At 40.6% G+C, this 15,821-nt stretch overlaps 2 protein-coding genes and 1 long non-coding RNA gene across 6 annotated transcripts; 1 reads left to right on the top strand and 2 right to left on the bottom strand.

Annotated features, from left to right (window-relative positions):
* Positions 1–72: 72 nt before the first annotated feature.
* mettl17 (methyltransferase like 17) lies at positions 73–10,166 on the top strand. 4 transcript variants are annotated; one of them, XR_009791907.1, is made up of 13 exons: positions 73–433; positions 913–1,054; positions 3,645–3,794; positions 3,878–3,965; positions 4,417–4,498; positions 4,879–4,952; positions 7,251–7,345; positions 7,439–7,509; positions 8,305–8,412; positions 8,483–8,602; positions 8,676–8,762; positions 8,841–9,053; positions 10,021–10,166. XR_009791907.1 is itself a non-coding variant. In XM_061798520.1 (13 exons), exons 1-12 carry the CDS (start codon positions 359–361, stop codon positions 9,055–9,057), a joined length of 1,293 nt encoding a protein of 430 aa, XP_061654504.1. In that variant the 5' UTR covers positions 90–358; the 3' UTR covers positions 9,058–9,073; positions 10,021–10,166. The 4 variants fall into 4 exon arrangements, 3 of the variants coding, with proteins under 3 accessions (XP_061654505.1, XP_061654504.1, XP_061654503.1); XM_061798520.1 differs by having other exon boundaries at positions 90–433; positions 8,857–9,073; XM_061798519.1 differs by having other exon boundaries at positions 95–433; positions 8,857–9,053.
* LOC133489450 (uncharacterized) lies at positions 9,248–10,026 on the bottom strand. The gene is made up of 2 exons (XR_009791909.1): positions 9,746–10,026; positions 9,248–9,654 (listed from the first exon to the last, which is right to left on the bottom strand). It is a non-coding gene; the product is annotated as an uncharacterized LOC133489450 (long non-coding RNA).
* Positions 10,167–11,184: 1,018 nt separating the features above from the next.
* On the bottom strand, positions 11,185–15,757 carry sdr39u1 (short chain dehydrogenase/reductase family 39U, member 1). The gene is made up of 6 exons (XM_061798531.1): positions 15,618–15,757; positions 13,967–14,073; positions 13,795–13,877; positions 13,322–13,443; positions 12,767–12,919; positions 11,185–11,850 (listed from the first exon to the last, which is right to left on the bottom strand). The coding sequence occupies exons 1-6, from the start codon at positions 15,631–15,633 to the stop codon at positions 11,393–11,395; spliced, it is 939 nt and encodes a 312-aa protein (XP_061654515.1). The 5' UTR covers positions 15,634–15,757; the 3' UTR covers positions 11,185–11,392.
* Positions 15,758–15,821: the final 64 nt, after the last annotated feature.

Below are 15,821 nucleotides of genomic sequence, written 5' to 3'. Positions count from 1 at the left end.
CAGTGATCGTCAATGATAGACAGATGCTTCACTTCGACGTTTTGGAAAATGAGGAGGAACCCCTAATTGGACGCATGCGTAATGGTGCTTTAAATAATCGACTTAATAGTAAATAAATGTACATTATTTACTTTTTAAATAAAGTTCAATACCACAAATGATGGCTCGGAGTGAGAACTCCTAACCACTTAATATGAATCGGGACAATCAGTGTGACGAACAACGTTCCGCCTGACTCCTCAACACGGAGTTATTTTGTCGAAGGATCCAGGAAGTGTGCCCCCTACAAAGTGCGGCTGAAAGTTTCTACCGCATTTAATTTTGATGAATAGCGCACTAGTTCATGAAATAGTAAGATATGGCGACACAGCGTTACGTTTCTTGCATCTTATGCCAGCGGGCAAGCGTCGTGAGGAGGATAGCGACGATAAGGGTGAGTGCAGCGTATGGCGTCGTCATTGAACGCAGCATCGTAACGAGCTCCTTTGTTAATGTCAAATTTAGATGTGTTGTCTAGTTGATATCCTAATTGTTTTATTATTATGGGTGTAATAGTGTTGGTTTAATTGTATGATGTGTCTGCTACGTTTAGTTGACTTTTTTTTTAATTTTAATTTAAAATATAACTTGTACAGGGGCGTAGCACCGTATTATGCACCATACAGAAAATGGGGAGGGGATAGGGAGGGCAATGGTGCGAAAGTATTGTTCATTTCAGATATGATTTGTCAACGGGAGAGAGGGGTTGACCCACTGTCAAACAGCCGTGTCCCATGAATGGTCAGGCCCCGACAGTTGTCAAGTGCCCCCCTCCTTCGATGCCCCTGAACTTATACAATGATGCAACATACGCCGTTTTTAAGTGGGTACACTGGGTTACGCATATTGACCTGTTTTTATTTTTATCCCCAGAGTTTGAGCGTAGCTGCAAACCCGCAGTCCAAACCAGATTTTCTCAAAGGAGAACCACACAAACGACATCCGGGGCTGACCCACCTCAAAACACTCCGTCTGCCTGAGGAACTCCTGATGGCCGCCCGCTCAATTATCCACAGTTAGTTCAAGAACCATTTTTTGGTACCATGATGACTTATTTAGACAAGGAAGTTGGAACCATATTTAGTACCTTAATAGCTTATCTGAGCATTTAACTGTTTTTGGTACCTTATCGGTCCCATGCCATCAAAATCCAATTTGTTTTACTGTTTTATGCATAACATGGGTCAAAATGAGTCTGAAACCCGGTTAAAGTTTGACGTCTATATATTTTGTCGATTTGAGTGCAACAGCCTTTCAACACCAAAGTGCTTGCAAATGTTATGATTTAAAATCGCTGTTGTTGTGACGTAGTTTTGCCAAATAATTTTCAAGTACCAGCCAACTTGGTGGTTGCTACACGCCTATTCATCTCAAGAAATATGGCAGAGTGACAATGCGGCTGTGGCTTGTGCAAAGCCTAAACTTTGCATCACCTGCCAAACTCAGAGGAGTTGAGGAACAAATTGCTTCAATTCATTTTGGAAGAAATTCCCAAGCATTTTGGAACCAGAATTGTGCTGTGTTCGGGCCCATTTTGTGGAAGATGATTTTCTAAACATAAGCTTTCACACACCCCTGAAAGTGCAATTACGGGCTTCGAGTGAGCGACCGAGCGGCAGCCACCAAGCCATGCAAATAAAGTATATATATATATATATATAGTTTGTGTTTTTCAGCAATACTTAACTATATTTATAATTTATGATATAACTGTGGGTTAAATAGCGATGGCAGTTATTGTCATCAAAATCTGCACGAGCGATGAACGCCCCGTCGCCACACGCTGGTTACGTTGAAGTGATTGAAATGGAGCGCAGGATAATCCTCTTTCAGCAGCTGTCAAGTGGCAGGAATAACGCTTATCCACAGTACAAAAAAAGCATGAGCTAAACCGTACCCATTACTTTGTAATGTACGCCACACAAGTTACAGAATGATGTCATCAACATGAAAAAATAACTTCAATATGATTGTAGTTGAAGCGACATTAAATGAGCAACATCGTGCAGACTTGACATGCCAAATAGCCCCCTAAATATATGCAACCATTCTCAGTACACTTCTTTACAGACTCTTAACTGATAGATACATAGACAGACAGACACAGACTTTAGCAAACCTCCCGATTGTGTGGGGGTCCATGAAGGTAAGTGTGTGTGTGTGTGTGTGTGTGTGTAACGAACCTTAGTATCGTCGTCTTTAAAGAAACTCGTAGTAGTGACTATTTCCAGTTTAAGTAGGCCAATTCCGCGTCCATTGTGTTTGCGCCGCTGGCTGCTTGGGTACACGTGAGTGGAATATGTGCGGAAAAGGTGCAACATGTCACGTGACGTCATTGCCCCAGACGGCTCCGTTTATAAATATTTTGCCTTTTTTTCGATATTATAGTTAGTCGTTGTGTGCATTTTGGTTATGGATAATTAAGAATAAAGTGTGTTTCGTCTGTTTTATTAGTCATTACTAAAACAAAAGCTGAAAATTGGTCTACACTTATCACATGGACCGTCACCGAATCAAGTGTCTTGGTTATTGACTTGCCTCATGTTCCCAAGGACTGTAGTTTGTTAATGCTATCTGTTGCTGGTGCATAAATTGCATATTTTAATATTAAAGCATATTAAGATCTGGTTCTCGTGAACAAAAAAAGTAACTATTTGCAGATAAATCAAAGTAACTGTAGTCTGACGACTCTAATATAAAAAGTAACATGTTAGAGTACTTATGACATCACCGGAGCAAATTTTTTGAGTAACGCGTTACCGGCATCACTGTTCACAATGATAGTAGGACCCCACATCGAAGGATCGACATTGGCCAATCAGTTGAGCTGTTTTGCATATTTAAATTAAGAATATCAAGGATCCAGTCAGAGCAAAGCTTATTTACATGTCAAATATTAATGAGAAATCCGTCCGTTTCAAATGCCTGGTGTTAAAGGCCAGTGAGATTAGATTGAAAAAGGGTATCCTGGGCAATTTCAACCCAAATTATCTTGCAAACCCAAGAAAAGGACATGATAAGGAAAAAAAGTGATGGCATGGGAGCTTTAATTTTTTTGCTAGACAAGGAACCATTTTAAGTACCTTAATGACCTAGCTGGACAGGGAACCATTTTTGCTACCTTCATGACTAGGAAAGGAACCTTTTTTTATATTCTTGAATGGCTTAGCTTTGACAAGAAAACATTTTGGTACATTAATGGCTTAGTGGGCAAGGAACCTTTTTTTCTTTTTGGTATTTTAGCTGGACAAAAATCCATTTTAGGTATCTTCCCAACTCAGCCAGGCTTGGAGCCATTTTAGGAACTTAAATATTTTAACTGGACAAGAAACCATTTTTGGTACCTGAACGGTTGAAATGGATGAGTAACCATTTTATGACCTTAATAACTTAGCTAGACAAGGAACCAGTTTTGGTACCTTCATGAGTCATGCCTTAGCTGGACGAGGACGAACCATTTTTTGGTATCTTAATGATTTGGCTCGGAAAAGGAAACAATCTTGGTACTTTAATGACTTTGCAAGGCAAGGAACCATATTAGGTACCTTAATGGCTAGAAACCAGTATTATTGTTTATGATAACATTATATGATGTAATTTCTTAGGATCTCAGGTGGCGCAGCTTCCCGACCGAGCTCGCAAGTTGACCAACTTCTTGTGGAGCAGGAAGCGAGCCACGGAGGACTCGGCCGTGAGGAAGATGGCGGTGAGTCTGGAGAAGGAACTGTGGGAGAAGGCCATGGAGAAAGGAGGAGGTAGGTTACTATCTATGATGTGATAGGAATATCTACAAATGTATGAATATTATTAATTGTTCTTTATTTATTTTGCATTGCAGATTTAGACGAGCAAGCCATAGCTGACCGCATCCAGAGGAGGGTGTTGTCTGACCTCCGCCGGACATTTTATCACTGGACTCCATTGAAGTATTTGTACAACGTCACCATTATATTCCTATGCAGATTACAAACCAAGGATTTTTGCCATTTATTTAGAGTGATGGCTTGGGATGTGAGTTTAATTTATTCAGTGACCACAGTCGTAACTCAAAATACACTTATCTCATATCGTCTCTCCCTTCCCTTTGTTTTATGTTTAGTGTGACGGTAAACTTCAACTAGGGATGCCCATAAACAGCTTGAATTCTTTTTTTAAAAACTGTTCATTATCTGCAAAACTGCTGCTTGCTGTGAAGTGAGTTGAATTGTATTCATTGCCACCATATAGCGCTCGTATTTAAAATGTTTGCTCTCAGCCAACGCAAAAAAAAAAAAATCAGCCGAACATATTCTTATCTCGAAAAACTTGCAAGTCGGGTCACTCGTATCTCAAGGCACCACTGTAAATAAATGAGCACATTTCTTGTAATTTTTTTAGGTATGACGAGGAGCTCGGTGCGGTTTACATGGCAGCCAAGATGGCTGGAGGCTACGCTGCCGTGAGGAGGGCTCTCAACGAGGTCTGTTAAAATTTTGTAAAAATCTTGCAATGTGTAAAAATTAATACAGTAAAACCCCCTCCATCGTGGAGCTTTATGTTCCAGAACCTCCCACACGATGGGTGAACAAATCTGCGATGTAGAAATACCTATAGAAATATGTAAAAAAAAAAAAAAAACTTTTGTAGAATCTTTTTTTTTTTTTTTCTTGAAATAGTTTAGCAGTCTTCAAACAGACTTTTAACAGAATACACACACATTTAAATAGAATATATTGAGAGAGAGAGAGTGCAATGGGAAAAAAATTGAGAAACTATAAAAATCAATAACTCGTACAGTACAAAAAATTAAGTGTTTGCTTCCCGGCAACATGTTACATGTTTTGTCTGTGTTGGTTTCAGATAAAGAAGCGTGATCCCACCTTTGCTCCTCAGTCCGTCCTGGATTTCGGGTCCGGGCTGGGAACGGTGGCCTGGTAAGTGAATTTAGGGTGTTTTCACATGTATTCCAAACTGGATCCAGTTCGATAGTGGTTTTGGAAAAATTAAGTCACAAAGTCACATAATTGGTCTTGCAGTCCTTTTCCTTAAAGTGTGCAGTATGAACACTAACTGGTCCAAGTTTACTTTTATTTTTCTTGATTTTGTCTTGACCCAGGCCTCTGATCAGACCTAAAGTGGACCAGAATGAGAACAGGATCTTTTTCCCCATTTAACTTGCAACGTGAACCCTAAAAGAACTTAATTCTTTTTCTGTTCCAGTTTGCTTTTTTTGTCCATGTTAAAAACTGAATTCAGTTGTCTTAGAGTGGATGAAAAGCAAGCTAGCAGAAAAAAGGACTCAATTAGTGCTTGCTTTTGCAAGTTAACTCGGACCCATGTCTCTTTCTGGTCCACTTCACTTCATTCAGTGTATGTTAAATACAAGATAGAGTTGAACTGGCACCACCTTTGTGGTCATGTTGGATAAGGTTGGCAAAACTAAAAAGTACATCAAGCCAAAAAAAAAGGGACAGTTTTTTTTAAAATTTTTTTTATTTCACATTTAATTTGAATGTGGATCCACTTCTCTTTCACATCCACTTCAGTTCAATCAATACTATGGAAATGAGGCCTTCTGCAACAACAAATTGATAAAACCGCTAAAAATTGACAACTAAAAGTGTTTGCAATGAAGTTCATTATCAATTTGTTGTATTGAGCAATTGTTACATCAGTCACCTGCTCTGTTGCTGTGTTGCGCACAGAGCAGCAGACCCAGAGGCTACTCTCATATTTGCGGTGTTAGCACTGCACCTTACAGCCTTTTCACAAAATGTACAGCTTGCTGTGATGTCATTTTTGGCCTGCAAATATAGCCAAGCAGCGCTCCTCTTCCCCTCTGCAGTTTTGTGCTCTGTATCTCTGTGCATACATGCGTTGTGTGTGTGATGGTAGGCGGGCGGACCTGAGCCAGCGGCTTGCTTGCTTACTTGCTTTGCACTGCTCAGTCACGTGAAGGCACAACATCGAACCACAAGAGGGGCGAGGAGGACCAAAGTGTGCCTGCGCCGCACTGAGACAGAAACGGCAAGTCTGACAACCTGGCTGTCGCCTCTTTGACGAAACCGCAGCAATGCGTACAAGAACGAAACTAAAACTACCGTTTAAATTTCATCACACTGATATAAATGTGATACTAATACTGACTTGATATCGATACTATCGATATTTGGATAAAATTTTTCAAAATCCTGTGTGCCACCTTGTGGACATCTGTGGAAACGCAGTGTTAACGCAGCACTCATCTGTTTATCGTCAGTATGTGAATAAACAATTTAGTATGATATCACCCTTTATTTATATATTTTGTACATAATGTTCTTGTAGGCGGCACGGTGAAAGACTGGTGAGAGCATCTGCCTCACAGTTCTGAGGACCCGGGTTCAATCCCCGGCCCCGCCTGTGTGGAGTTTGCATGTTCTCCCCCGTGCCTGCGTGGGTTTTCTCCGGGCGCTCCGGTTTCCTCCCACATCCCAAAAACATGCATGAATTGGAGACTCTAAATTGCCCGTAGGTGTGATTGTGAGTGCGAATGGTTGTTTGTTTGTATGTGCCCTGCGATTGGCTGGCAACCAATTCAGCTGGGATAGGCTCCAGTGCGCCCGCGACCCTAGTGAGGAGAAGCGGCTCAGAAAATGGATGGATGTTCTTGTGTCGTATAAAGTCTAAAACTTCCTTAAACATTTGGTAACTGGAGAGTTATCTGAACTGGACTTCTTGAATTCTTGAATTTAGAAAATGAGAATTATGATGCAAGAAGAGGTAAGTTTTGAAATCAAGTGTTTTTAATTTAGTATGTGACTTTTATCTATATTATGTAAGCTCTAAATGGAATGCATAAGAGGTCAAGAGTGAGAATATTGTCACTAGATTCAACAGAGAGACAGTGGTGAGGTTACGGGCACACCTGATGTGGTAGATGAGACTGAGGAGACAAAATATTTTTAGCACATATTGTAGTATATATACAGCATACATTTGGAAATAAAGTGAAGCGAGACTACTTTGTGTTCACATTGCACAGGTTTGATAAAGTCCTCCAAGACTTGAAGTGTACTGACTTAAGACCACCGTTTTCATGAGCTCATAGTTCTTTTTACAGTTATCTTAAAGTGGTTTTAAAAGCAAACCAAGAGAAAATGTACTCAATTCTGTTTGTGTTCACATTGAGAGTTTATTTGAAACCAGGACTAGTTCTCTTTCTGGTCCACATTTGTCATTTAATTCCACAGGGCATCCCACGCTTGCTGGTCTGACACACTGAATGAGCTGGTGTGTGTGGACAGATCAGGGCCTATGAACATTCTGGCAGAACGGCTTCTTAAAGGTACAGGCACGTTCACGCCACAAATTCAAATAATATTTGAAGCATTCATTAGATTGGTTTTAACTGATTGTTGTTTTTTCTGTGGTTGTGCAGGTGACGACGAACATGCTGAAACTCACATCAAACACGTCTACTTCAGACAGTTCCTCCCCGTGTCCCCCAAGGTGAGACCCAGTCCAGCTGGACCAAGAACCCTTTTAGGTACTTTCATGAGTTCGCCAGACCAGGAACCCTATTTGTTACCTTAATTATTAACCTTGAAAAGGAACAATTGTTTTTCTACCTTCATGATGTAGCCAAGTAGGGAACCATTTTGGTAACTTTTATGATGTAGCCAGGCAGGGAGCCATTTAGATACCTTGATTTCGTAGCCAAGCGAGGAACCATTTTAATAACTTTCACAACATAGCCAAGTAGGGAATCATTTTGGTAGCTTTGATTAAGTAGCCAAGCAAGGAACCATTTTGATAACTTTCATGACATAGCCAAGCAATTGCATATTTTAGGTACCTTCATGACTTCGCCAGACGAGGAACCCTCTTGGTACCAATAATTTAGTCGAGCAAGGAACCATTTTAGGCACATTCATGACTTAGCTGGATGACATAGTCAAGCAGGGAACCATTTTGATACCTTCATAATTTAGCTGGCTAAGGAAATATTTTTGGTACCTGGATGACATAGAAATGCGGGGAACCATTTCTGTAACTTCAGTGACAGCCAAGCATTTTGGTACCGTCGTGACGTAGCCATGTGGGGAACCATTTTGGTAACTTTCATGACTGCACCAAGCACGGCAGAACTTTCATGATATACTAAGCAATGAACAATTTTTGGTATCATAATGACTTACCTTGGAAAGGAAACATTTTCAAAACCTTCCTGACTTAACTGGACCAGGAACCATTTTTCGGCAGTTTCATTACATAGCTGAACGAGGAACAATTTTGTTCTCTCAGGTGCAGTTTGACTTGGTGTCGTCTGCCTTCACGTTGTCGGAAATTCCCAACGCGCAAGAGCGGCAAGAGGCAGTTGTCACGCTGTGGAGAAAGACTGCCACCTACCTGGTGGGTATCATAAATTACAATATAGTAGAATCAAATAGAATAGAATACCATAGACTTTTGTTTGTTTCAGCTATTGGTGGAAAACGGCACCAAAGAAGGTCATCAAATGCTAATGGAGGCCCGAGACACTCTTTTACAAAACAAAGACAAAACCGTCTATGACACCAGACCGGCTTCGGTGTTTGCACCGGTATTTATTTATATAATTTATACTTGTTAATGTAATGATATGTTGTGATGTATCTCATTTTTTTTTTTTTTAGTGTCCACACGAAGCCACGTGTCCCAAACTCAAGTTAGCGTCTGTCACGCCTTGCAACTTCCAGCAGTTGTACATGCCGCTATATGGGGTATTTAAATGTTTATGTATAACCCATGCCAAGGAAGTTAGCATAAAATGGCTAACTTACAACACACTAATTATTAAGTTGTTGTTTTTTAAAGCACAACAGTCAGACAGAGAAGTTCAGCTACCTGATTATGACCCGAGAGCGGCGGCGCCCCCCAGAGGCTGATGCGCTGGTGGACTGGTCTAGGCTGATAGCGCCCCCGCAGCCCAGGACGAGACACGTGCACTGCCACTTGTGTCGCCCCAATGGTCGCCTGGAGCACGTGGTGGTGACCGCCCACAAACATGGACGGTGAGCTGAGGAAGTCAGCAGTTGAGTGCTAATGCTGCATTGCAGAAAAGCATAAAGTTGGATTTATCCCACTTGGATTGTAGTAGTTGCGAGCTCAAAGCGTTCCAGGGGAATGTAAACAACAAAATTGGCTGATCGCGCTAATTTTTTTGTTTTGTTCGTCAAAACACATTTTGGCCTCCAGCAAACCTGTATAAAATCATAATTTGCTTTATTTATATACATTAATATCATACGCATTTCTTACATTTCACTGAATAACTTCATACAGACAGCGGCATATCCTCACGCAGTCAGTACAAAACACGTTGTTTAGGCTTTACACGATCAGGGTTTTTGGGACAGATCAGCGAGTTTAAAAAAACGATCACAAGATGGAGCAATGTGTCTAAAAGACTTGTTCGTTTACTGTATATACGTGCATACTGTATACTGAGTATCTTCAAATACATCTTGTCAGGTCATGGATTCTCATGAGTCAGGTCAAACCAACATTATAACAGGACAGAAATAATGGAACGCCTCTCAAACTGGGAGGTCCAAATCACGAAGTCAGAAAAAATATCTACTCCAACTTCACAGTTGCTTCAATCTGACATCACTTGACAATGGAGACACAAATTGTTAGTGTTAAAACATTATTTACTAGATTATAAAAAAATATCTTTATTTAGTTATTCAACATAACTTACCTGGTCGGAGGTCGGAAAACTTTTCTGGAACGCAGCATAAATTGGCAGTTTATTGCAAATTTCCTAAGCGTCAGGCATAGAGGGGAGCATATTACCGAACAGGTTAGGGTTGCTCCTCTAATGTAAGAAATAAGGTCATACTAACTTACTTAGGGCAAGTTGTAAGTTAGCATTTCAATGCCAACTTCCTTAGCATTAGAAATGTTCAAATAAACATTCAGGGCCTTTCCTGATGAAGGTATTTGATTTTTTGTTGTTTTGTTCTTTTCATTTAGAGACGTGTATCGCTGCGCCCGGAGCAGTGAATGGGGTGACCAACTTCCTCTGGTTCAGGACAACTGACCAAAATATTGAAGAGTGATGATGATGCGGAAACAACAACATGCTAATAAAATCCAGCAACATGCTGCTTAAGAAATTAGCATTGCCTTACTTCCTCATCACAACTTTTTCGGTAATACGCTACCCCTGGAAGTCCATCCATCCATCCATTTTCTGAGCCGCTTCTCCTCACTAGGGTCGCGGGGGTGCTGGAGCCTATCCCAGCTGTCATCGGGCAGGAGGCGGGGTACACCCTGAACTGGTTGCCAGCCAATCGCAGGGCACATAGGAACAAACAACCATTCGCACTCACAGTCATGCCTACGGGCAATTTAGAGTCTCCAATTCATGCATGTTTTTGGGATGTGGGAGGAAACCGGAGTGCCCGGAGAAAACCCACGCAGGCACGGGGAGAACATGCAAACTCCACACAGGCGGGGACGGGGATTGAACCCCGCACCTCAGAACTGTGAGGCTGACGCTCTAACCAGTCGGCCACCGTGCCGCCCCCCTGGAAGTCATGCTAAGGAAATCTGGATTAAACTGCTAACGCATCCCTCATACCAAGGACATTAGATGCTTCCTAAAACTCATGCTAAGGGTGTTAGCATTAAACTGCTAACTTGTAACCCATGTTAAGAAAGGTAGCGTTGCTAATATATTATTTATCTAAGTCGAGGATAATAATAATAATTTAAAAAAAAAAGTTGGCAATATGATGGCCCATAACTCATGCTAAGGAAGATAGCGGTAAACTGCTACAAGGTATGCTAACGAAGTTTGCATTACCTTATTCCTCCTTGTAGAGGAATGTCGTTTTGTTTTGGGGGGTGGGGGGTAATATGGTGCCTCCCTATAATCAATGCTAAGGGCCTTAAACTTCTAATTTACAACTCATGCTAAGGAAGTTAGCATTAATTTACCACTTAAGCGCAGGAAGGAACTCCAACATTTGGGGTAATACAGTACTATACTGTGCCCCCCCCAAACAACTTATGCTAAGCAAGTTAGCATTAAAGCACAAATTTACAACACATGCTCAGGACATTAGCATTAAAATGCCAATTTATAGCTTATGCTGAGGAAGTTGCATATATTGCTTATGACAAAGTAATAAATACAGCTCAAAATATTTATTTGTCCTTTTATACAGTGTAAACATGATGCAAAATGCTGTTTTTGCATCAGTGGAGCTAAACATGCAAAGGAAGTTAGGATTACCATATTTCTTACACTACATGAACAACCCGTTGTTAATAGTAATACACTGCCCTCAGTTGGTGGACTGAGGTTGTCCCTCATAGTGTAAGTTTGTTTTGTTTTTTTTTAACTGGCGACAATTTCTTTGAGGGCCGACGTCAAGTCTGGGTACTTGTACTGAAACCCGGTCTCCAAAGTCCTCTTGGGTACCACCTTCTGGCCCTGAGCTAATACTATGGCTCTTTCCGAGCCCAACAGTGTGTTAAGCACGAAGGCGGGCACGGGGAGGATTGTGGGACGACTCAGCAGCCGCCCCAGCTCCTTGGTGAACTCGTAGTTTGTGTTGAGGGCGGGCGCCACCCCATTGAGGACCTGGGGGAAGGATGGCGGTACACCAGAGGGGGCCTCCGAGAAGGGTGGCGCATCGGAGGGTGGCACCAGGGAGTGGGCGATGATGCCAGCCAGGTCCGACACATGGATCCACGGGAAGGGCTGCTGGCCCGAGCCCAGGGTGCCGCCCAGGCCCAACCAGAAGGGAAGCAACATCTGCTTCATGGCGCCTCCATCACGGCCCAACACTGCCCCTGATGGAGGGAAGACCAAACAACGTTATGTCAAAAGAGCAGTTGTGAAAAATGTTTCTTAAAATAACTTTTTTATAGTAACAATCTAAAATGTTTTGGAGGATTCATGATCAGTGAAACCTAAATATTAAAATATTTGCAGTGTATTAAATATGTTGTCAATCTTTAAAAAAAAAAAATTTAGGCTGTATTATCAGTAAAAAAATAATAAAAAAAAGCAAAATATCAGTGCATTCAGGTTTACTTTAGGTTTTTCTAAAGTAATTTTAAAAATAGTTTTTTTTAGGATTATTAGTCAGTATGTTTTTTGTAAGTAAAACAAAGGAAAATATTTTAGGATGTACTGTATTATTCGTAAAGCAAATGCATTTACAAATGCAAAGGATTTATTTACATTTAAGGATTTTTTTAATTAATAGAGCAAACAAAAGCACATTTAAAACAATCTTAGTATGATGGCAAAAATAGGATTTAAAATTCATATATTTTAAACACTACAGTATATGGGAATTATGAGCTGTAGAATGGCAAAATATCACATTATCGTGCAGTAAAGAATTGGTTTTCTGTGGTAAAGAATAAAACTGTTTATTATACATTATTAATGAATAGAAAAGTGTTTTTCCTGTTTAATACTGTACATGAATGTCACATTTTTGCATAATGACTTCAGGAAATTACATGTTGAAAAAAAACCAAAAAAACAGAAAATAGACAAGGCAACACCACAAATTAACAGTATAAAATTGATACTTAAAAAGGGAAACTCATTGCAATAATTGTATATACCTGCATATTTATAAACACTTGAAGTGGGCACTTTAGGGTTCATACACGCTTTCAAAATCAATGTAATTTTTTTGTGTGCATCTATAAAAAATCAATATAATATAATGATATATCATTTCCTACATACCCGGCCTGACTACCACTTGCTTCGTGGTCTTTGTCACACTTTCTGGCAGCAGTGCAGCGGCTTCCCACTCTTTCACCAGCCTGGAGAGGAAATCGAACGGCGTCCACTCACTGTCCTCCGTGTATTCGGCTATAAGACTGGGCTTATAGCACGCTGCAGACACAAAACGAGCTACTATGGGCTGAAATATGTGCCAGCAGGAACTGAATTTGAATCATTTATTTTTGAATTTTAATTTCTACACTTCAATAATTGCATTTACAAACTGAATCTGAATAATATAATTTGAAATTGAATTTATTAGTTTGAAACTGAAGTCCAATCAACTTGAAAGTGAATGTAAGAATTTTTTTTAGCCGCAATGAAAATTCCAATTATATATTTTCACATTCAGTTTGATCATTTCAGATTCAAAAAACGTAAATGCAATTATTCAAGTGTAGAAATTCAAACATAAATGAGTCAAATTCAGTTCCTGCTGGCACATATTTCACCCCATAAACTACTCTCACTAGCATTTAGCATCAAACAATACGTTTACACCAAATAACTAACCAACGCCTGACACCAGGACCCACGAGTGGGGAGGACTGGGGGATGCCGCGATCGCTTCAGTCAGAGCTTTTGTGCTGTCGATGCGACTGGAAAACAAATCCTTCTTATAGCTTTCGTTCCACCTGAAACGCAAAGAACATCACTTTTCTTTTTCAATGGGATTATGTTTAGTCATCATGTTTAGTTCTATTTTGCAAGATGGGGGTTATCATGAATTAACTGCCAAGAGGAGTGACTGTAACAACTATTGACAGATTGCATATGCCATGGATGTTTTTTCTTCTAATTTGTATTACTCCTAGTTGTGTTTATTTATATTGCACAAGGTGGCAGTTATTGTTAATAACTCACGAGAGGAGCCATCACCCGAACCATATGACATAGACATTGCATGTGCCATTGACTATTCTTTGTGGATTATTGCTAGTTGTTCTTATTTCTATAGTGCAAGCTGGCAGTAAGGTTACGCTCACCATCGCAGTGGGTTCATGAGATTTTCTCCTGCTAAATTGACAGCGCCCTCACATGGCGGGAGGCCAGATGACTCCAACTCACCCTGGCGGATGCAAGGAGGAGGAAATGCCAGGTTGCGATGCATTCAACGACAGACGAAATGTGGAAATAATCACATCCAGATCATCGTACCCATGTTATCCTCCCGGGACCGGGGTGGCGGGAGATCACCGTGACTTCATGACCTTTGTCTCTGAGTAGGCGAGTCAACTCACAACCCACAAAACCAGAACCACCTCCTACAAGGAAATCACAGATAGATAGATCGATATGTGACATGGTATATGATTTCAAACTGTCCGTGAAAGCAGCACTTGCTAGAAAGTAGATGGGCAGGCAGATGGACGGATAATGTAAACATAAGCACGTGATGACGTTTCAATGTCGGGCTGTCCCTGAATGCAGCACTTAATTTAGATTAGATAGTTGATAATGGTGATGTGCCGAGTCTTCGAGGAGTGTGTCGAGTAATGGAGGGGGCGTTTATACAAAGGCTTCCTTCATTTAGGGGCGGACTTCCGGAAGTGATGACGTCTGAAGCCTCGCTGCCCAGCTGTAACACGTGACCGATTCGGGAAGCGCTTCAGTGTTTGCTGCGAGGTTTGACAGCAATCTAAACTGTGTGTATTTTTTTTCATTTTTAATATAGAGTTGTGGTCAGCTCAGTTTGGATAAAGACTGTGTAGTTTGTACAGGCTAATAGAGTTTGGACAGTAGGGATAGCGATTCAGTCACTCCTCTGAATCCTTGGAAAGAGGCTGCTGGCCGCCAGCCCAGCAGCCTGGTCTAATAGCCAAGCCGTTGGTGTACTCCCTCTCAACCTGGGGTATGGCGATCGCCTGAGTTCGAAAGAACTACCACTGAGGCTTATCAATTTCATTTGTTTATAAAAAACTGCATTTTCCACCGTTTCTTATTTTATTCATGGTGAAAGTATTTGTGTTCACAGAAAGTAAGGTAAAATAAAACACCACTGGGAGAGGCAAAATAACTGTACCCCCAATTTAAAAATCTTGCTCCTGAATGAATCACTTAACACAAAAATGATGATAAACTGTTATTTCTAAATAAGCACTTTCAAAATTCTCTGCCCTCTTAAGTTCATGCCATTTTCCCAAAGTGACAGAAAAACATTATCTAACCTGCCATACCAGTGATGATGCACATTTTAAGCACACAGAATACGTTCAAAAATAATATAATTTTACACTTTATGCAGGGAAATTACTTGGTCAAACATTGTTTTGGAATACATAGTCATTCACAGGAGCAAAAAAGACGCAAAAATGCAACGCAACACATACTGTATATGGTAAAGCTACAGCTGCCTGTGATTATGCACATGGCCAGCAGGTAGTTTCGTGTGCAATGAAGCATCAAGAAATGAACCATTACTCGAACCAATGGCTGAAGTGTTCATGAAGCTTCATCTCGCCATCACTAGTAGATAAATTAACATTTGTGAAGAAAACTGAATTTAGACTGTCCCTTAAGGCACTTCGACAAGGTAAACGGTCACAAACTGCGCATGCGCAAAACATGCTTACAAAACGAGTTATCTACTTTGACTTTAGCCAAAAAAAAAAAAAAACAGGAGACGCTTTCCCCATTATAAACATTTAATAGGGCTTACTATTATCCATATACAATATTGTGATAATAGGGTAGACGTCGCATTATTGGTGAAACTACAGTCTCAGAATGCTAACAACAACGAGTATTGTGTCACATTGACCTTTCCTTCACCGAATACACATTTTAAATATCCAAGAAGTTTACATACCTATGACGACTCTCATTATAAGTCAAATACGGTTTTTCCAGTGTTAGTATTTAATGTGACGTCCAGACGTGGTGTCGGGCAATGAATAGTGTCACTTAAATACAACACCTCAGCTGCTTCTCTCTTTTTGGACCTACCGTGTGCCGTAGTCACGGTAGTGACGTTAGGTAAATTTGTAGTATCAGAAGCGCGAAAGTTATGTAA

The sequence above is a fragment of the Phyllopteryx taeniolatus genome, chromosome 14 (genome assembly GCF_024500385.1).
Source record: "Phyllopteryx taeniolatus isolate TA_2022b chromosome 14, UOR_Ptae_1.2, whole genome shotgun sequence".
Taxonomy (NCBI): domain Eukaryota; kingdom Metazoa; phylum Chordata; class Actinopteri; order Syngnathiformes; family Syngnathidae; genus Phyllopteryx; species Phyllopteryx taeniolatus.
This window is presented reverse-complemented; position numbering and strand designations above follow the sequence as displayed.

Coding starts and splice junctions, on each gene's coding strand:
- mettl17 (XM_061798519.1), top strand. CDS start 359: ATGGCGACACAGCGTTACGTTTCTTGCATCTTATGCCAGCGGGCAAGC. Junction 434..912: donor GGAGGATAGCGACGATAAGG/GTGAGTGCAGCG, acceptor TTTTATCCCCAG/AGTTTGAGCGTAGCTGCAAA. Junction 7,346..7,438: donor GGCAGAACGGCTTCTTAAAG/GTACAGGCACGT, acceptor GTGGTTGTGCAG/GTGACGACGAACATGCTGAA.
- sdr39u1 (XM_061798531.1), bottom strand. Junction 13,444..13,794: donor CTCATGAACCCACTGCGATG/GTGAGCGTAACC, acceptor TTTGCGTTTCAG/GTGGAACGAAAGCTATAAGA. Junction 12,920..13,321: donor GGTCCTGGTGTCAGGCGTTG/GTTAGTTATTTG, acceptor TTGTGTCTGCAG/CGTGCTATAAGCCCAGTCTT.